The sequence below is a fragment of the Pimephales promelas genome, chromosome 12 (assembly GCF_988280905.1).
Source record: "Pimephales promelas chromosome 12, fPimPro1.hap1.1, whole genome shotgun sequence".
NCBI lineage: Eukaryota > Metazoa > Chordata > Actinopteri > Cypriniformes > Leuciscidae > Pimephales > Pimephales promelas.
Genome location: NC_142780.1, coordinates 19,931,824 through 19,951,723, shown reverse-complemented (window position 1 = coordinate 19,951,723; position 19,900 = coordinate 19,931,824). Strand labels below are relative to the sequence as shown.

Below are 19,900 nucleotides of genomic sequence, written 5' to 3'. Positions count from 1 at the left end.
ATAGATCCTCTTTTCCTCAGCGGGCTACTGTTTATAATTCCCTTTCTTTTTCTTTTTCTTTTTTTTTTTTTTGGTTAACAGTTTGCTTGCATAAATTTTACCACAGGATAAAAGTCATTAGCGTTTGTGTGACTGTTAATGTTCACAATGTTCTCATTTATCACACATAACTTTTGTTTAGCAGCAGCATTTGAGTTAGATTGATGATTTCCAGAGAAATTATTTGAATATTTTTATATTGCAAGTTACTTCTCTGCATGCAAGGAAATGACTTCTGTGAAAGATTTGCCTGCCGGTGGGACTTATGAAGGGTTATGAATATATTTTGATGGAGAATTAGAGAGAAAGTCTGAAATGATATACATGAGGTGGGTGATGTGACAGTTGAACTGCTTCACAGCATCTCATTCATGGCAATTCATTATACAAATTAAAAAAAAAAAGCAGCTTATACACACAAAGTTTGTTCTCTTCAACAAAGATTCTGTGCAAATGTATGTTTATGGTATAAATACAAAGTTTGGTTTCGTGTGTCTCTGTTTGCGTGTGTGTTTACATGGCCGGTGATGTCACTGAATTTGTATTGTGGGTTTTGGTCGTGGTCTTGTGTGATATAAAACAACAGGACTCTCAAATTAAAACCAGACAGAAGAAAATATTAACTTCAGCATATGTCATTGAGGATCAGTTAAAAACAAGTGGAAAAACTGAGAGGACATACGGACAGATGACATGGGCTGAAAAAAACGTACAAAAAGTTTCAATGCATATTGCTTTATTCAAAAATGTATTTATTCAAATAAGCTAACTAAAATTAAAATGCATTTTTGGATATTTTGTAACAATTTAATTTTACTGAGTGCCATTTAATTTTTAAAATGGAACTTGATTCATTTAAATTGGGACAAATAATTTGTTGACCTTATTCTGGATATTCAGCAGTCCATATCCTGAATTTGTTGTTTGTTTGTTGTTGTTTAAAAAAACACGATATAATCTGTATTTTTTGTACTGTTTTTTTTATATATTTGTTGTATGCAAAGAAAAAAACAATATGCAATATTTGCAATAAGTTTTAGCTTTTTTTTGCAAACATAAATAGAAGAGTGAAAAGAAAAATAAACCTAAATAACTATGTCTACATATTTATTAACTGAATAATTAACATATTGAAATAATCTATTTTAATTTATATTGCATGGAAAATAATCGAAATCTTCCTGCCAAGACCTCAATCTTATCAGGTTTGCACACTGTAAATAATCTCTCAAAGGGAATCTTAGGAAAACACTGATGTAAGAAGCTATGACATCACCTGTAACATTCAACTTACAAGCAAGTCGCATATTTTCTATCCATAACTGCATGAAAGCTGTCACAACCTCTGTTTGCCTGGTGACTAAACGGTGGAATACCCTCCATAAATAGACCATAGCAACAAAAAACCTTCATGGTTTGTGGGCTGTTTTGTCGAATTCCTCTAGTGACTCATAAGTGATGTTGATTGCAAAGCTTCACAGTTTTATATTAGGTAGATAATATTTTATTCTCAGATCTGAGTCAATGTTGCCTGATAATTTTATCTCCTTGCGAGAGAACAAGTGTGTTTGCGCTTCTCAGACATCTTGTTAAAAGCAAATAAAACTTATATTCGAGTTACACATCTCTCTATCCACAGTAGTTCCTCTGTTTCCCAGTCTTTTAAAGGGTGGTGTGATGTTTGTGAACTCTGTGTGATCTGACATCACTGACATTGCAAAGGAGTAGGAGTGTGTGTGTGTGTGTGTGATTAACAATCAAACAATCAGCCCCTGTGACTGTGAGAACTCAAGGGCAAAAACACAGAGATGTATGGATGAATAAAAGGGGGCAGATTGGGAGGAAAAAGTGTGAACAAGTGTCCGTGCCTTTGAGGAAATGAATGATATGAAACTGATTAAGAAGGAAATAACTCTGCCCTACTTTAAATATGCTGTATGACGGGGGTCTGATGGCTGAGATTATGATGCATGTCCCTGTGACTGAGCGTATTTATGCTGTTATCTGCTCTTTATTTTTTATGTGACCCTGTCCTGTCATTTTAATATCTGTGCCATATAAAATGTAATACGAAAAACGACATACAAAATACTAGGAACCCTGTGATCCGACCCTTGACATTAACTCCCTCCCCTTCTGTTCATCTGTCCATCTCTGTAACTCTCTCTCTCTCTCTCTTCACTGAATGGATTGAATATGCTCTTTTAAAGCAAGGTTATATAAGTGCTGTGTTTGTTAGTCGGTTCGGCTGGTTGGGTCATGGTGAAGTGCAGAGGATTGAACTCCTCAAACTCAACTCTGATAAGTTCTAAATAAATTATGAAAGGTTTAAAAAGTACCGTATATCTGGTTGTAAATCACGGGAACATTTAAGGTCTTGGTTTGGAAAATGTTTGTCAGTGTGTGTGTGTGTGTGAGAGAGAGAGAGAAAGAGAGAGAGAGAGACTGCAACTGCCTGTGTGAGTTTTTTCTTTTCATTACCTTCAGTTTCGTCAGTCTTTAAAGGGCAGAGGGGTTTTATGAGACCCCAATATGAATCCTCTGATACATGTTTTTATCATGGCAAAACTAATGTCCACTTTCCCCTTATTCGTGGTGGAATCTGTTTCAGTCGATAAGTTTCTTTAACTATGGGAACTTCTGGCCCTGTGGACTAGAAAATAAACTAATAAACTGCACTTTTCACTCTCACTATTTAAATGGTCCACTATTATGTCTATAGTCTATACATACAGATGTCATGTTTGTTAGCACATTTCATCATTTCCACCTCATCTCAAATGACGATGATGAAAATTAGACTTTTGGATAAAAACTCCTTTGTCTTGCTTCTTAATTTCATTTAGCATATTATGTAACCCTAAATACACACAATTACATTTTCACACTTTTCGCATAATTTAGCATAATGAACTAGCATGATTAAAAATGACACGTAACCAATATTCTGCTCACATGTAGCACTTATTCAAATTTTTACTTTCCTTCACCAATCACATGCCTCGTGTTCTCGACACTGTCTTTGGTAAACTAGCACCAAATATTGAATAAACTTTATTGGTGGCAAAATTGTTGCTTGTGATGGTAATGAGAACTGTGGGTCATAATTTGTTTGAAATGTATATAAATGATTTTTTGGGCATAAAAAAAGGGTAATTTAACTTTTTGATCAGCATAATTTAAAATAATTAAGTAATAATTTCAAAAAGTACATCATATTTTGGGATTGAAAACTGAGAATTTAATTTTTAACTAATTTTAATATATTTTTTATTTTTCTATAATTTTTAATGATTGAGTGTGTATTTTCTTCCCTCCCTACAAAAAAAAAACTAAGCTGATTTGATTTTTTACTGTTAAAATCTATAGTGTTAGAAGAATACACAAATAATCAACATTAATCTCTGCTTGTTTTGTGATTTAATTGTTATTCACATCTTTCGATAATGCGTTGGTAGGTGTGAGACAGCGCATTTGTTGTTCTTGTACTGTCGTACATGACTCAGAGTAAACAGACTCTTAATTCACACCCACTATAGGCTGGATTTGAGCACTGAATGCCATGTTTACTAATGTGAAGGAACAATTTCAATCTGTCTTTAATTCCAAAGACACATCTGAGGGTCATTTGGGGGCATCCCATCATTGACTGTTTGCAGCCATGGGATTGACATTCTGTCCACAAAATGCCCAAATCTTAAAATCTCTCCGCAAAACCCTTCAGAGGGTCATTTGGTTTGTGGCGGAACATCCAGACCTTGTTTCGACCCAATCGTGCAAACCTGCAATTGCTTCACTCATCATTGGTCATTCAGTGTCACATAAGGACAGACTGACCACACTGAGCTGATTTACTGACCTTCAGGAGATTACTGGGCAAATCAGATAGTAGCCTAGAGTTTACTAAATGAATTAGCAGGGAACAGTGATGGAATGAAAGTGTATAAATACACACACATACTCTCACATTCATCAGCTAGAAAGAGACACAAGAGATGTGCCAAGTTTTAAATCTGTACCAAGTTGTTTTGTTGTTTTGGGGCTTTACTGGTTGTGCAATGGAATGATCTTTTAGACATCCCATTACACTCGCCCCGCACTGACAAACCGATACATTGACCGAAAATAAACTTTTGAAAACCTTAGCAATCAAAATCATACTTTACTCTTCCGTACAAAGCTCGATCAAACAGTCATTAATTTTTTTTTTTTGCGCTATGGTATTTTTGAAAAAAAAAAAAAAAAAAGGTGCAATTTTGAACATGTGCATCCTTCTGAAGAAAGGGAAAATCAGGAGAACAGAGGGCGCAGTTGGATATTTATTGTGGTCTGTTGTGGGAATCCAGAGCAATCTCACAGATCTGAATAATAGACTGTGTAATTATATCCAGATGGCCACAATGCGTCGCATAAAGTGAAGAGAAACCTGTTGAAAAACTGTCAGGGAGGAGAAGAAATACTGTATGTTCACCATCTTGAACACTAATCAGAGGACATGTTTCACTGCTGAAAGAACCAGAAATCTGTTCCTGTTACTTGAAGCAATACAACTGATATTGAGTGTTTTTAGGCCTACTTGTTAAAAACCTTTGAAACATGCCATAAATCCTATGTTGACAGTTGAACCAAGACTCTGAATCAGTATTCAGATGCAGGTTTCCAAGACTCTGACGTACACTATTGTTTTCTCGCTAGAATATTTGCAATACACGTTGATTGGATTACTGTTAACACAGAAGAAACACGCCTAGAAATCTATTGTTTAAGATACTTTTGTCAACACAGGAATGAGTGGCCATGATGACTACAAATGATCTTTGGTAAATAAGAGCAGCTGCTCTATGTTTTTTAAGTCTGCAGAAATGGAAGTCATGTTGAGAATTGAGATTCAGTGACAACTGTATTTAATTCCATTGAAAATTGTTATATTACAGTATGTGCTTTAACACAAACTGAGCAGCCATTAATTTATACTTAAATAATTCTGAAATACACACTACCATAATGTTTTTTAAACAAGTTTAATGCTCACCCATTATTTTGATCCAAAATACAGTAAAAACACTAATATTGTTAAGTATTATTAATTAACCTGTTTAACAATTTGCAAAATAAATTTACTATCTATTTTAATATCTATTTTAAAATGGAATTCATTCCTGTGATGCATGGCAAAGCCCCATTTTCAGTATTCATTACTCCAGTCTTCAGTATCAAGATATTTTTTTGAAAAAAAAAAATTTTTCAGGAATTTTGATGATATAAATCTTACTTAATATGACCTTTGTCACTTTTGATCAATATAATGAGCTCTTCCAAAATTAAAAAAAAAAAAATATGAATTGCTTTAAAAATAATATCTAACTGACTCCAAACTTTTGAATAACCAAGATCATTTTCTTGTACTGTAATTATGTTTATTCTGTTTGTCCTGAAGTGGTTTTTGCTTTCAAGAATTTTGACTTGTAGATCAGTATCACATAATTTGAGATCACATTTGTCTCTTCCAAATTAAAATAACCTCAGTGTAATGAAATAAACCATGTCATTCATGCGCTTGAGATTTGATTGTCTGGCCTATCAAACATGTACTGCAAACCTGTAATGGCACTGTAATGCTATTATGATTCAAGAGGACATATTGATCAAAGCAGATATAGATCTCTGGCTGTATTAGCTGTAGTAGTTTTAAGCTCTGTTCTTAAGCTGAAGTTTAGTCAGTCAGTCTTGATCTTGAGAGGATTCACTTTCCCACTATAATCAAATATATCCAATTGGATAACATGACTGGAGAATATTTAATGCACCTTGTAGGGATTTAAAAATGCAGTGCTCGATTGGAAAGGCCATTAGAAAATCCACTGTGCAAAGCTGAATTTTGAGATTGTGTAGCCTATGTGCTCACATTCTCTGTGTAAAGTTGCAATGTAATACCCCTGAAAGTAACATTTGACAAACATACTTTGTTTGCAGTCATGCATACTGTGTGACGCAAATAGGAGTTGTGTGAAAAAAAAATGTTTATTTTTTTTATTTTTTTTTTAATGTAAATGTTTCTTGAGCACCAAATCAGAATGATAAATCATGCGAGGATTACTGAAGATTGAAGTAATGGCTGGTGAAAACTCAGCTTTGCCATCAAATAATTAAATTGCATTTTAAAATAGAAAAGTGTTATTTTAAATTGCAGTAATATCAATTATTACTGATAAATATTACTATTACTGTTCACAGTATTTTTGATCAAATAAATTAAGCCTTGATGAGCATGAGCAAGACAAATCTTTTAAAAACATTAAATAATCGTACCGAGCCCAAACTTTTGAAAGGTAATAGTTTGGCAGTACTTTTTATTAAATAGATACTAAAAACATAACATACAATGGGCTCTATGCACGGCGGTATTTCCAGTGAAGGTCTAAGGATGCTCGATAACTTCCGCCGATCGCAGAGTCCAATGCAATACCGAGAATTTATATTGAATTTTATTCTCCAAACGTTAGTCACAAAAACAGACAAAACAGACACCCCTCGTTGTGTTTATGCTTCTTTTTAAAATTATATTAAATAAACATAACTATATATAAAATTACATCTAAACGTATGAAAGTTTAGTTTCTAAGACGGGAGGACAGATTGGAAAGACTCTGCCATAATCCCGTTTTCCTCGGTTTTCCTCCGATTTAATCTCCCCAACCGGAAACTGAAGAGCATCCTTGCGTCAAATGCGGAACTTATGCGTGCATTTAGCCTATTACTGCAACTGCATTCTCTATAGTAACGAAACAGACGTCATGATTAAGTAAGTGTCTAATTAGCCTATGTTTCGTAGTTGTTGTGGGAGGGGTGACGTTAATGGACGGGGTAAGTGTATCATCCAGTCAAAGAACAGTGTAATGCAATTAGTTTGAAAAGTCTTAAGAGCTCAGACCCACCCCATCTGCTCATCTACACATGTAAACATAGCTAACACATATTGTGTACATTAGCTCAATTCCCACAAACAATCACCTGGCAGGAAAAAAAAAAGGATATCAAAATCTGCAAAATATTTGTCATATTTCATACCTTTTATGGACTGAAGATTATTTAATAGTATGCATTCTTGTGTGTGCCCGGGGTGTTTTAAGGACAATGTCTGGCCTTAGTTACAATTAATCCATGTCCCTGGGTTCATCTAATTATTCAATTAGGTCAAGACATCCGATATCTATAGCAGCCCAACCCAGTGACCCAAGCTGAATGACTTAAATAAAACCAAAGCAACTTACAAACAAAAAGGGATTTCATGAGAATTGTTAAAAATGAATGGCTTTACAGCGCTCAACGGTAACTAAGGATTCAAGTGGTCGGGTCAGTAATTCAAATTTTGACCTGCCCTGCCAAAATGTTTACTGGCCCCACCAGAAAAAAGTACCCTAATAAATGAATGAATTAACTTAGTTATTGTGTTTATGTCGTTTGACCCATGCATAACCTTAATAAATAAGGTTATGATTCAGATACCACTAACATTTTTTCATTCTTGATTCCAGTTTGATACCAGAGCAAAAAATACAAGCCAATATAAAATAAAAATATGATTGAGTAAACGGTCAGTACTAAAAAAAAAGAACAAATCCATCAAATTCTACACTCAAATAAAAATAGAAAAATAGAACAAACATACAAACAAAATAAAAAGTGTTTTTTTCTGTTTTTTTGAGGTAGGTCTAACTGTATAGTTCTCTTACGAGAGGTTCTCTCGTATTGCGCAAGTTAGCTTATGCTACGGGGAAGATTCATCTTTTCGAGATATTGAAGCCATAAATTTACCTTAATTTGATTTTCATCTCTTCAGCGAAGCTCTTCGCATCGCTGGATTCTGCATATGCACCGTTTGTCCACGTAAACGAACAATTGCAAAAAACTTGTAATACATTTTTTTGTTTGTCTTGCGATGTAAGTAATCAACTCAGTGATTTTCATGATGATATCCCTAAAGGTTAAAATTGTTACCCTTTTCACGTGAGCAAAAGAATGAATATGCATATGAATAGGATATATTTGGGTCTTTTTCGAAACGTTCCCCTAAAGGGATTCTTCAGGGCTTTTTTTTTCCTTACTCAGGACATATTGAGGATACAAAATCAGTTGAGTTTGCTTCTGTTGCAATTTGTTCAACCTTTTTTCATAAAATGACTGGACTAATACGGACTGGCGATGGTCTTAATTCCCTATGAGTGCTTTTGTACTTGCGCCGGCCTGCGTTGCCGGCCGCCTTATTCCCTGCATATCTGGGATCCCCGGGATTCTGTGGGACTCATGAACCGCTCTGTGTTCACATTCTCTGGGACTTTTTCTTGGATGATTGGCGCGCATGGCGTTGACAAAGGGTTCTTTGTCAACGCCGTGAAAAATTAAAAACACAGGCAGCTTCCGATATATTACTGTGCTGTAACTTTAGACCTAATGCAAGGCTTAAAAAAATGTGCAAATGATAAACTTTCAGGTGATGCAGCACTAGCCCGAACTGTCCTGAGCATTATTAACACTCCTTAGCATCACTGTCTCATCTAATATCTCTAATAGAGTCAACATTTGTGTTAACTAAAATCCCAATAATGAAATTGGCTCCAGAACAGAAAATGTCCGATTTGTATTAAACTCATCCAAGATTTGAATAGGAAATGTGTCAGTATCATATTGGTCACTGTGCTTAATTGAAATCTTGTGTCAAACTGTATAAAGCTTACATAGGATTTTGGTCAGATTCCTTTTTTTTTTTTTTGTTGTTGTTCACTGTAACGTTTTTACTTTAATTTCCTTTTAACTGGACAATAAAAGTAACAGGCGAGTGTTGATCTTTTTTTATGATATCTTTTTTGTGATATTTTATTTCATATTAATATTTTCCTATGTTTTTATACTTGATACACACACATTGTATAATGCTTTTCAGTTACAAAAGTAAAAGAACATGATTGGAAATTACATTAACATATTTCTCAGAGGACTGATTTTGGACCGTTAATGGTTTTGGTATTAGTCTGGGGAGCATATTTGTGCTTGCATAATGTGCTAATGCTTAAGCTTCATATACAGCACTGCTGTACTTTATTTGCTACATGTCAAACAAATACAAAATGATGGTGATGGGCAGAAATTCAAAGTCTATATATAACATTCATCTGTTGAGGGCTGTATGGATGCAGCCTTAAAAAAGGATTATGCATAAAAAGAGAGGGGATGGGGAAGAGAGAGTGGGAGATGAGATGCCTAGAGGGTTAAAAGCGGAAAAGGATGCAAATCAGAGGGTGACAAAAATTCTCAGCAGTTGGCAAGCGAAACATTTCAGTCATTTTTGCCTCGATACAGACTAACTGACTAATGAAACACCCTTTGCCGCATATAGACCCGCCGTATGACTGACAGCTCACATGCTTGCCACATTTAGCTTGCAATAGAGGGGACAAGAATGGTGATGATGTCGCTCAGAAATATGAAGTGGGCATTGGCGAAGCGATTGGACAGTTATTAATATCATTAGCGCTGGATTAGCTCTTTGCTTTTACCCCACTTCAGTCCTTCCCCTGCCAGCGCTAAGCATTACACTGCTAATCTCATCTCCCTCCAGTAATGACACTTTCACTGTCTAGTGTTTACGGTCATTTTGGAAAATTACAGAGAGAAACAAAATCATCTGGAGCAGGGTGCGAAGGCAAGGTTAATTCTCTGTGTGAAATATGGGCTTCCGGGGAAGCGCTTATAGAGTAATGAGGCTGCTGAAGGCGCTAATGAGTACGTGGGAATCGTTTTGCTTTGAGGAGAATCAAGTAATCGTTTTTCTGAGAAGTATTTTAAGTTGCGCGCAGCATGACGCCAACATGACTAATCATTATGGGTATGCTAATGCATGCTAATTTATGCTAACATAGTTACACTGGAAGATTATTTCTGATTGGGCCATATGGTGTGAGTGGGTGGGCCTTATTCACACATTAAATTCTCATAACAGATTCCCCTCATTTCACTGAGTCAAGACGGAAACTATGGCAAACCACGGAAACCAACAGTTATAGCACTGAGCAATAAGTGGGTGGAGAGGCTTCCTCTGAAAGTTCAGCAAAGATCAGGAATTATCTTGTGGAATAAAAAAAAGACAGACGTGTACCTTGTTCTGTCCTCTTTGCATCAGATTTTTTTTAGACAGACACAAACCTCCTAAACAGAGATATACAGAAAAAAACTGTAAAAACACAAAAAGGATATTTTGCCTAAATATAAATATTCTGTCATCATTTACTCACACTGTCCAAAATCCAAGTCCTTATTTACTGATAATTTTCTCCTTTACAGAGCCGTTAAAGGATTAGTTCACTTCAGAATCATAATTTCCTGATAATTTACTCACCCCCACGTCATCCAAGATATATTAATGTCTTTCCCTCTTCAGTTGAAAAAAAGTAAGCTTTTTGAGGAAACCATTCCAGGATTTGTTTTCATATTGACTTCAACGGGAACCAATTGAAGGTCCAAATGCAGTTTTAGTGAAGGTCCAAAATGCAGTTTTAGTGGAGCTTCAAAGGGTTCTAGATGATCCCAGCCAAAGAATAAGGGTCTTATATAGCGAAATGGTGCCATTTTTAAAACACAAACAAACAAAAAAATACAAACATTTATATACTTTTTAACCACAAATGCTCGTCTTGCATTAGCTGTGATGCGCCACACATTACGTAATCACGTTGAAAGGTCATGCAGTGGAAGTAAAAATATGTTTACAAAGCGAATGCGCAAAAACAAAGTCAAACGCCCTTTCTAAAAACATGTAATAAAAATAAAGTAAAACAATGATGTCGGACGATTTTGAAGTTGGATTTTGGAGAAGTTTTTTTGCCCTACCCTACATTTTCCACCTACGTCAAGTTACTGCCTGACCTTTCCAACGTGATTGCGTAATGCTTGAAGTCCTGGGTGTGCAAGACGAGCATTTGTGGTTAAAAAGTACATAAATGTTTATTTTATTTTTTTTTTTTAAATAACCAATTGTTTGGCTATATAAGACCCTTATACTTTGGCTGGGATCGTCTAGAGCCCAACTGAACTGAAACGACAATTTGGACCTTCAACCCATTGGTTCCCGTTGAGGTTCAGTATATAGAGAAAAATCCTGGAATGCTTTCCTCTTGGATGACATGGGGGTGAGTAAATTATCAGGAAATTTTAATTCTGAAGTGTACTAGTCCTTTAACCACTGTGACTGGATCAATTGAATCATTCTGAATGAATCTTTTTGTGTTCCACTGAACAAATAGCTCCAAAGTCTTACATATTACATGAGTAAACCATTTGATTAATTTCTCCAGAGGTACATCATCTGTGTTTGCAAATGCAGTTTGAGTTGCTTATATAAGAGTGAATGAAATATGAAATGGCTATGAAATATGGAATCTTTACAATACATTCATAAGAATTAATTGATTCATTTTGCAAACAATCTGTATACAGAACTACTATGTCAACTGTCAATGGAAATAAAAATATTAATGCAACTGGCTCATATATAGTCAATAGCTCTGTTAAAATGTGTCTATGCAATCACTGTGCTTGTTTCACATATTATATCATAAGTGCTAGACTCAATTCAGATGGTGTAATCCCAGACCCATCCTCTTATACAACAGATACAGTGGGATTAATTTATGGATAAGGAAAAACTATCTACAATATTATTTTTCTGAACAGATGAAACAGAGACACCTGGTGGTGACCTTAAAGTTAAACTGCTCCCGAATGTATGAGAAGGTCTATGTCACTTAGCATTTTTGGGGGCCTATGCTGATTACAAAAAAATCAGCATTGCTGATTACACACTAATGACCAGCCTGAAGGTGCAGACGGTTTCAGTTTGCAAGTGGTACAAGACTCAATCTGAGTCAATCTGGATAGAGAGCAGCAAGACTCATACGACCTGAATATAATAAGTGGTTGATGGTTGGTGGCACTCCAACCCATTACAGTTATGCCCTTCTCAGGGTCACCATTACAGATGCCAATGAACCTAAATTGGAGGAGTCACACTATGATGGTGAACTGCCAAAAAACAGCCCAGTGGGTCGTTCTGTTCTAAAACCAGTGACTCTGACATGGGGCGCAACGGAGAAGTGATCTACAACAAGCATTACCAGTAGTCCTACAAGTTGTACATCCAAGCTAAAGATAACTGTCCCCAATCGGCTCGGTCCATAGTCCTTGTATCAGAGTGAAAAATCAGAATTACAACACACCCGTTATCAGGATCCAGGGCAGCGGACTTGTGAAGCATGAAGAAGGCGTAGCTAAAACATCGGATAACATGCCTGTGGGCAGACAGCTGTGGCTCTGGTGGATGTTTCAGATTGTGATGAGAGTGAAAATGCAGTTGTGACCTGTGTGGTCACTGGGGACATCCCATTCATTTTGTGTTTAGTTTGTGAAAACAGCAATGACCTCAAGATGAAGTACTTCCTCCGGTACACTACTGGAATATGAGGGATCAAAGACTACAGGATTGGAATTGTGGCAGTGGATTCTGGCAACCCTGTACTATCAAGCACAAACTCCCTGAAGGTGCAAGTGACATACATGAATGACAACTCCCTGGTCTTCTCATCCACTTTGTATGCGATAGACTTTGCTGAGGAGAATCAGCCAGGTGACAATAATTTGGATGTGGTAGCCACAGATACAGACAATGGGAGTAATGCAAAGTTGACATCCAATATCACTGGTGGATCAGTCCCTAAAGAGCTTTTCGTAATTAACTCCAACACAGCAGAAGTACGTGTCACAAGCAAGTTGGACCGCAAGCTTTCAGCTTCACGAGTTACAACATCCCTGCAGCTGCAGACGCGCAAGAGTATTCATATTGAAAGTGTTTGTAACGCGTAACAAAGGCAGCTCCAGTGCTTTTGTTTACATCATCTACCTTGTGCACATTTAAAAGACAGAAAACTCGGCTGAAAGAAAAAGGCTGCAAACTCTGGTTTGATTTGGGTAGTGCTAGATATTGTCTTTGTATTATATAATCAAAAGAAAGTTTCTACATTATTTTTCAGGCTTGTTTACTTTAGTTATTTTTTTAATAATACAACACCAATACTTTCACCCAAACTGTATAATCAAAAACTAGTTTAAACGGGTATATTTTTGATTTTCAATTCTCGTTATGAGAAGTAGGCTATGAGAAAGTTGCCCTTATATAGCATGTCTATTAGGCCTACCTCCAGGACCGGGTTGTAGGCGACTTCTGCTGCTAGTTTCTGCGGCAGCTGAGCGATTAAAGTCGACATGAAAGTAACAGAAGCTGCGATAGTCTTTTCTTCCTTCTTATGATATCCCCGTGAAACGACTTCTTGATGTAGGCCTAGATGTAAACAGATAAAAGATTTAGGACGGGTCTTGATTTTGTCCATCTGGAATTGATTGCTTGCATCGTTGTTGGTGTTTGCTATTGCTGTGATCTCATTGTGAGTGACACATGGTCCCGATCAACGACGGCATATTAATTAAAACAAAGATGCGGTTTGACTCCCTTTAAAGGGGTCATGAATTGGCGTTTTAAATTCTATTATATTGTTTTCTGAGGTGAACTTATGACGTTCGCTTGTTTTTTGCATTCAAAAACATCAAAATGAATAACTAATAAGCTATTTTCTACCCTCGGAAACGCACGGATTTTATGGGCGTTTCGCACTGAAGACTTGGAAGTTACGTTAAACGCCCACTGGATAACAGTTTTGCATAATAATTTTTTCAACTTACCTCGTCGGTGTACGTGGGTAAAATGTTTTGAAAACATCCATCCGTAAAATGGCACCCGGAATGATTCGCCCATACATGTTCGACCCAGAGTCCATGTGTTGCACTGTTGCACAATTCCTGTCAGATCCAATATAGACGGAACAGCACCATTCTTTACTCTTAATCAGTCTGCAACTCCAGTCTTGTTTACAAAACAATCCTCAGTGAAATGAAGCGAACAGACGACGATGTTTTACTCTCATCAGCTGGAATGTCATTAAAAAATAAAGTTTATCCATGCTGTCATTGGAATCCAGAGGCAGAAGCATGTCCTCTTCCACAACCAGGCACTGCACCATATTCTGTATTTCTCGGTATCTCGATCCGGTTTGTCATCACGAGGTCCTATGTTATTTAGCTGTGCGTGTAATGCACGTATCGGTGGGCGGGGCTAAACCGGCCGTGTTCTAGTAGAAGTTGATCTTCTTCTGCAGGGGTGGGGTTTTATCCTCTTTGACATCATAGTTCCCCACTTTTAAAAACAAGTCAAGTTGCTGGGGCTGGTGTCAATAAAAGCTTTTATTGGAATAACAAGGACGTTTTCAGTTCTGAAACTTACAGGATATTCTTATAATATGATAACCTCTTAGATGTCAAAAGCTCAAGGAAAATTTGATTTCTCAGTTCATCACTCCTTTAATAATAAACTTTGCAGTTATTTATTTGTTTTAACTTTTAAATTTTTAATTACTAAGGTTTTCCTACATGGACTAATAGGCTACTGCAGATGTTCAGTTGTTGGGCGTGTCTAATCATTATACTAGTCTACATTGTATCATGGGAAATTTTACTCATTAGCACCATCATTTGATTTAAAGAGGCGTCTTTGTCCTGTTCCCACCGCAGATGAAGTCAGCGTCTGCTCGGTGTAGCCGGTAGCACAAAGCAGCGAGTGTCTGTCTGCAATCAATCGCCGTTATTGTTACAGCGTGTTCAGACCGGGTTACTCACGCGCCAAGCCACAGAGTCATTAATGGAACGTCAGTCATCATAGGCTATACAAGTTGATATAGTCTGATGTTGGTTTAGCCTATGTTGGGGGTGCCGTTATTATTTTATATTGTAGTATTTTATAAAATGTAGTTTTAGTGCAGTCTAAATTAATGTTAGAAATCAAGCAAATTACTTTAAATCAAGTAAATAACTAAAACATAATAAATAAACAGTTATTGAATTGATTATTGATATAGGCCAACCAACTGTTTACATTTTCACTCTGCTTTCAAAAGGCTCTTTGGAATTTATGAAATTAATTAAAATTATTTTTTTGAATTGTTTTAAAAAAACAAATTTGTACATAATTTTGTATACATAAGTATAGTAGGCTAATCTTGCACACAGACAATTAGTTATCTGTGTAAGTTGGCCCAAGAAAGATTGCACAGGATGTTAAAATTGCTTGGATGGGTGTTATTTTTAAAAAGTGACATGCCCCACAGTGTCAATTGATAGGCCCTAGAAATATCTTCATGAAGAAGTGATTAGATAAGAGGGTCGGCCTCTGATAGTAATCCTTTCATCTTTGGGCTGCTTGCTTCTCTCACTGCGCAGAGATAACCAACACTATGATAATAGATTCAAAAGAGAGTGAACAAAATACAAGAGATTACAAGATTGTAAAAGTATGGCTTGTTTTTGATGACAGCAGTGGGAAACCTGAAACTACATTTTATTTGCCGATGGGGAATCAGAGTGAGGGGGAGATAATGTTTGTGTAGGCTACTCTTATTAGATTTAGTGCTTTGGTTTCATCTGACAGTGATCAAATTCAGAAGGACATTTCAATACCCAAACAGACGAGTTCATAAACTGTGTTGTTGTGTAACAAATATGAATCAAAGGCTTGGTGTGTTTTTTTAGCATGATTATTATTATTATAAGCTTTGTTATGGTTTGTTCAGTTTACAATTTCTTTTTTCAAGTTCTTTAAATTCATTCCAGTTGAAGGTAAACATGATTGTAGTTGGTTGTTTCCAACACTAATAAATGCTTTTGTTGTTTCCTCCAAAACAATACAGTTTCTTTGAATCGCACCCACTCACACAGAAAATGCCAAGACTAAACAATGGAAAACAACTTGCATAAACACACGCATTCATACCGTCCTCTAGCTTTATTACCTTTTGATGTCTCAATCTTTCGTACACTCACACACACACACGCACACACTGAAAGGTAATTTAGGCTAGTTTTAAAACAAACATCAAGTTCTAACAACTGCACACACGCACACACACAATTCTCGTGTCCAAGTTTTTGTAAGTGCAACATTTGAAGAGTGATACTTTGCCTTATCCACTCTTCTGAAATATTACATTTTTCAATTTAAAAAAACAAAAAACAGAACCCCCGAAAAACCAAATGCACAAAAAACACAAAAGACAACATAAAACAAATTAAATGTAGATCCAAGTCTGTAAATTATAATTCAGAGCATTCAAGTTAGCGTTCGGTTTGTTCTGAAGTCGCTCTAAATCAGTGAACCCACACCAGCCGTAGTGATGCAATAAAAAGCAGACGTAATGTTCCAGAAAAACTGAAATGATTTTTCAGAGCAATGATACAATTAACAGCTTTATCATTTGTTTAAAGACAGTCTGTAGGTGTGAGAGAAGGTATCCATTATGAATCTAAGTTAGAAAACCTCTACCGCACATCATTTCTCCTACGCCACATGCCATTGCTAGTTTAAGCAGTATTTGCATGTCTCTAGAGCGAGAAGCAGCGCTGGTTGCTATTATCATGAGCCATGATATGATGTCATCGTTACCACCGTGATAAGGTCCTAGTCTATGTAAAAAGAGTTAGAACCTTAATTTTGAATCTTGTTGTAATTAATGCATACACTGCCGTTTATCCCTTGAAAAGCTTGTAAGAATCCAATAACTACCCGCCCGGAAGCATTTGTGTGCTTGTATTACTCTTGGCAAAAGTGTCACCAGAAATGTTGCCAGTAATTGCTGTTATTTCTTTTCGTGTGTGTGTTGTTCTGATTTCCTGCTGGACTGTCGTGCCTTTAGGTGTGTGTATAGCTGAATAACTGTTGCCGTAGAAACGGATTATAACCACCAGACCCCTCAATTTCCATTCGGTCTTGCTGATCACCACCGAAAGAAGTCAAGTAGCAAGCAGTGACAACCGGTTCCAACTGGAACAATCCCACTGAAGATGGTTTGCAGTTCTTCCGAATCCAGCGGGTATCATTGTGGTGAGCGGAGATCGTCCACAATGTTCACACATAAATAAATGCATGTGTTTTATGTACAGTGTCTGTGTAGGTGTCCATCCCCGGTTCAAGTCCATAAAGTCTAGAGGAGATTATTCCAGCATCACTGAGCTAATACACTCACTAACTTGCTCTCACTCACTCACCCACCAAGTCTCACGCACACATTCTCACTCTCTCACTCTTAAAGCACCTTTTATCAAAAGGAAGAAGGAAAGAAAACAACAACAAAAAGCTATTTGGCTTCTGTTTGTCTCATTGTGTTTAATGCGTTTGTGCAGGCGTTCGTGCGAAATCACTTCTTTCTCAATTTTCCGCATCACAGAACAACCATATCGGCCCCTGCCTTCATGTGTGACCACGATACGTTCAAATAAGAATCAGATGTAATTGGATTTTTTTAACGCTTTATAAATTGTCGCCTCGTCCATACAAAAGTACAAAATTAACTGATTTAGAGTCTTTGAGATTTCTATTATAGACTTGTTTAAACTCATCAAATGAATATTGCTACTCATCCCTGACGGCAATTACACGACCATCCAGCGGTTTGAACGTCTCTCTGGCAACAGAAAACACACACAGAGAGCAACAAACACTTTTGGAATTGGATTGAACGGTTGTTCAGATATTTTTCCGGGTTCGAGCGAATAGTAACCCGAGCTCCTCGATGGTTTCGTTTTCAGATCTCATCAGACAGAATCTGAGACGCTTTTAAACTCTTAACCTGCCAATTCACAGATAATGGGGCCATCAAACCTTCACAGCGAAGGAAAGATCCACTCCGCCCCCAAGCACCGAAGGCGCCACACAAACACATAAACACACACAAACACATACAATCTGCACTATTGAAACCGAAATGGCATAGTTCTCATTATGGTGTTCATATCTGTTTTACTATCGTCTGCACGACATGAAAACTATGTCGCTGTTTTAAGACATGAAAACAACTGTTGAATTGTGGGCTGGTGCTTGACACTTCGTAAGCTGCCGCAGTGCCAAGTGTTCCGTTTATTTCCTGTTCCTTTCCCAGTTTTTATCGGCAAACTTATCGGCCCTGGATCCTTCCTTCCCCCAAGGCCTCGTTGGTGTGGTGACGGATAGAAGGTGGATGCTAGGAGACAGAGAGGGCGATGAAGAAAAGTGATGCCACGGTTAGGAGAAGGCGATCTCTGGATGGACTGCTACCGCTGATGCTCTTCTCCAATTTAGGGACCTCTGGATTATCATAGTCATCTAGAGACAGACAGACAGATCACAATTACCAGCTGGTCTAGACAATATTGTTGCGTGACTCACTAAGGTATTGAAAACCAGCTGAGGCCTAAGGGAAGGAGTTCAAAATAAAACGTGTTGACTCAGCCAGGTATGCTCTGAAGATGTCTGTGTTTGTGTGGAGCAGACAATGAAGTTGTGAACACAACAGACTAAAATGTAACTATTATCAGCTATAAGAGGAATGTCCGATGTACCCAACTAATCTATGGAATTTTGCAACATCATTGACAGAGACGAACATCTAACATAACCGGTTTGCTGGTGTCTTCCAGCTCAGGGACTCCGTGAGACAAGTTTATAAACACATCATGTAACGTCTTCACTTACAGGTGAAAAGGAACAGTGTGTGACGCAAATTGGTTGCCAACAAAAATCTCCAGACACGCACACATTACATGAATGTGTTTTTGACAGAATAATATGATGTTACACCTCTCAGACAAAGGGAACATTTTTCTTTTATCACCCTTTTATGTAGATAGCAATCACAACAGTATTTAACTATGAGACTTAATATTATTACCATACTTGTTTAAATCTGTTTCTGTAGTCTGTATTTTTTGCTTTTTATATTCCTTTAATAAAGTTTTGTGTTAAATAATACCTGTCAGATTAAAAGTGTAAAAGTTACTGTGCAAATAAAGTGCATTATAATCACTATGGCAGGGCAATGTTTGATTGACAGGAGTCCTTGGATGCCAGGCAGGAGAGAGGAGCTGTGTGGGATGTTCTGGAACATGTTTACCTGCTGGAATTCAACACTGTGCCAACATCCACAACTCGGGCGAGATAAATTCACATGACCTGAAAGAATAGATGTCTCCAGCTTGTTAGTTAGCTTGAATTTGTACTGTGTTGTGTCATCCGACTTTGTGAAGTTGTTTTTCGTTTGGAGAATGCATTACAGAGATGTTTTGATGAGCTTGTCCTATCAGTGACCTGAACAGGAAGTCGGATCTCACATTACGGAACAAAAAGAACTTTTCATCAGATATAATTTTGTACTAACACTGTCCAATAAGGTTCAAATGGTTAAAATAAGTTTAAGTTTGTATTTGGGTATAAAAAAAAACAAAAACAATTAACAGCAATTTTACAGCATTCATTAATTTGTGTTAATGTCAATAAGCTGTTGTTCAATGTTAATTCAAGTTTGTTTATACATTAGCTAACGTTGATTTCTACAACAATATGTTAAAAATATAGACACATTCAGCATAGACACATGAAACTGATGTGTTTCTTTTTAACTTTATATTTCTCAAAGAACCTTGATCAAATGATCAAAAAATTTTTTTTTTACATATATTTAAAAAAAAAACAAACTGTCTTTATGTCCTGACAGTAGAATATGAGACGGATAATCGGTGAAAAAAAAAAAAAAATCAAGCTCCTCTGGCTCCTCCCAGTGGTCCTATCGCCCTTTGCATAAATACACCACTCCCGGTCAGAAACAACCAATCAGAGCCAGGAGGAGTGTCTTAGCAGTGTCAATCACGCTGGTGTATGAGCTGATCAAACCCCTCTCTT

General features: G+C 36.8%; 1 protein-coding gene across 1 annotated transcript in view; it reads right to left on the bottom strand.

Annotated features, from left to right (window-relative positions):
- Positions 1-14,370: 14,370 nt before the first annotated feature.
- Positions 14,371-19,900, bottom strand: part of efna3b (ephrin A3b) — a 62,405-nt gene continuing 56,875 nt past the window's right edge. Inside the window, exon 5 of the mRNA XM_039679685.2 lies at positions 14,371-18,328. Coding sequence (XP_039535619.1) covers positions 18,207-18,328 — 122 coding nt within the window. The 3' untranslated portion in view covers positions 14,371-18,206. The remainder of the gene's footprint in view (positions 18,329-19,900) is intronic.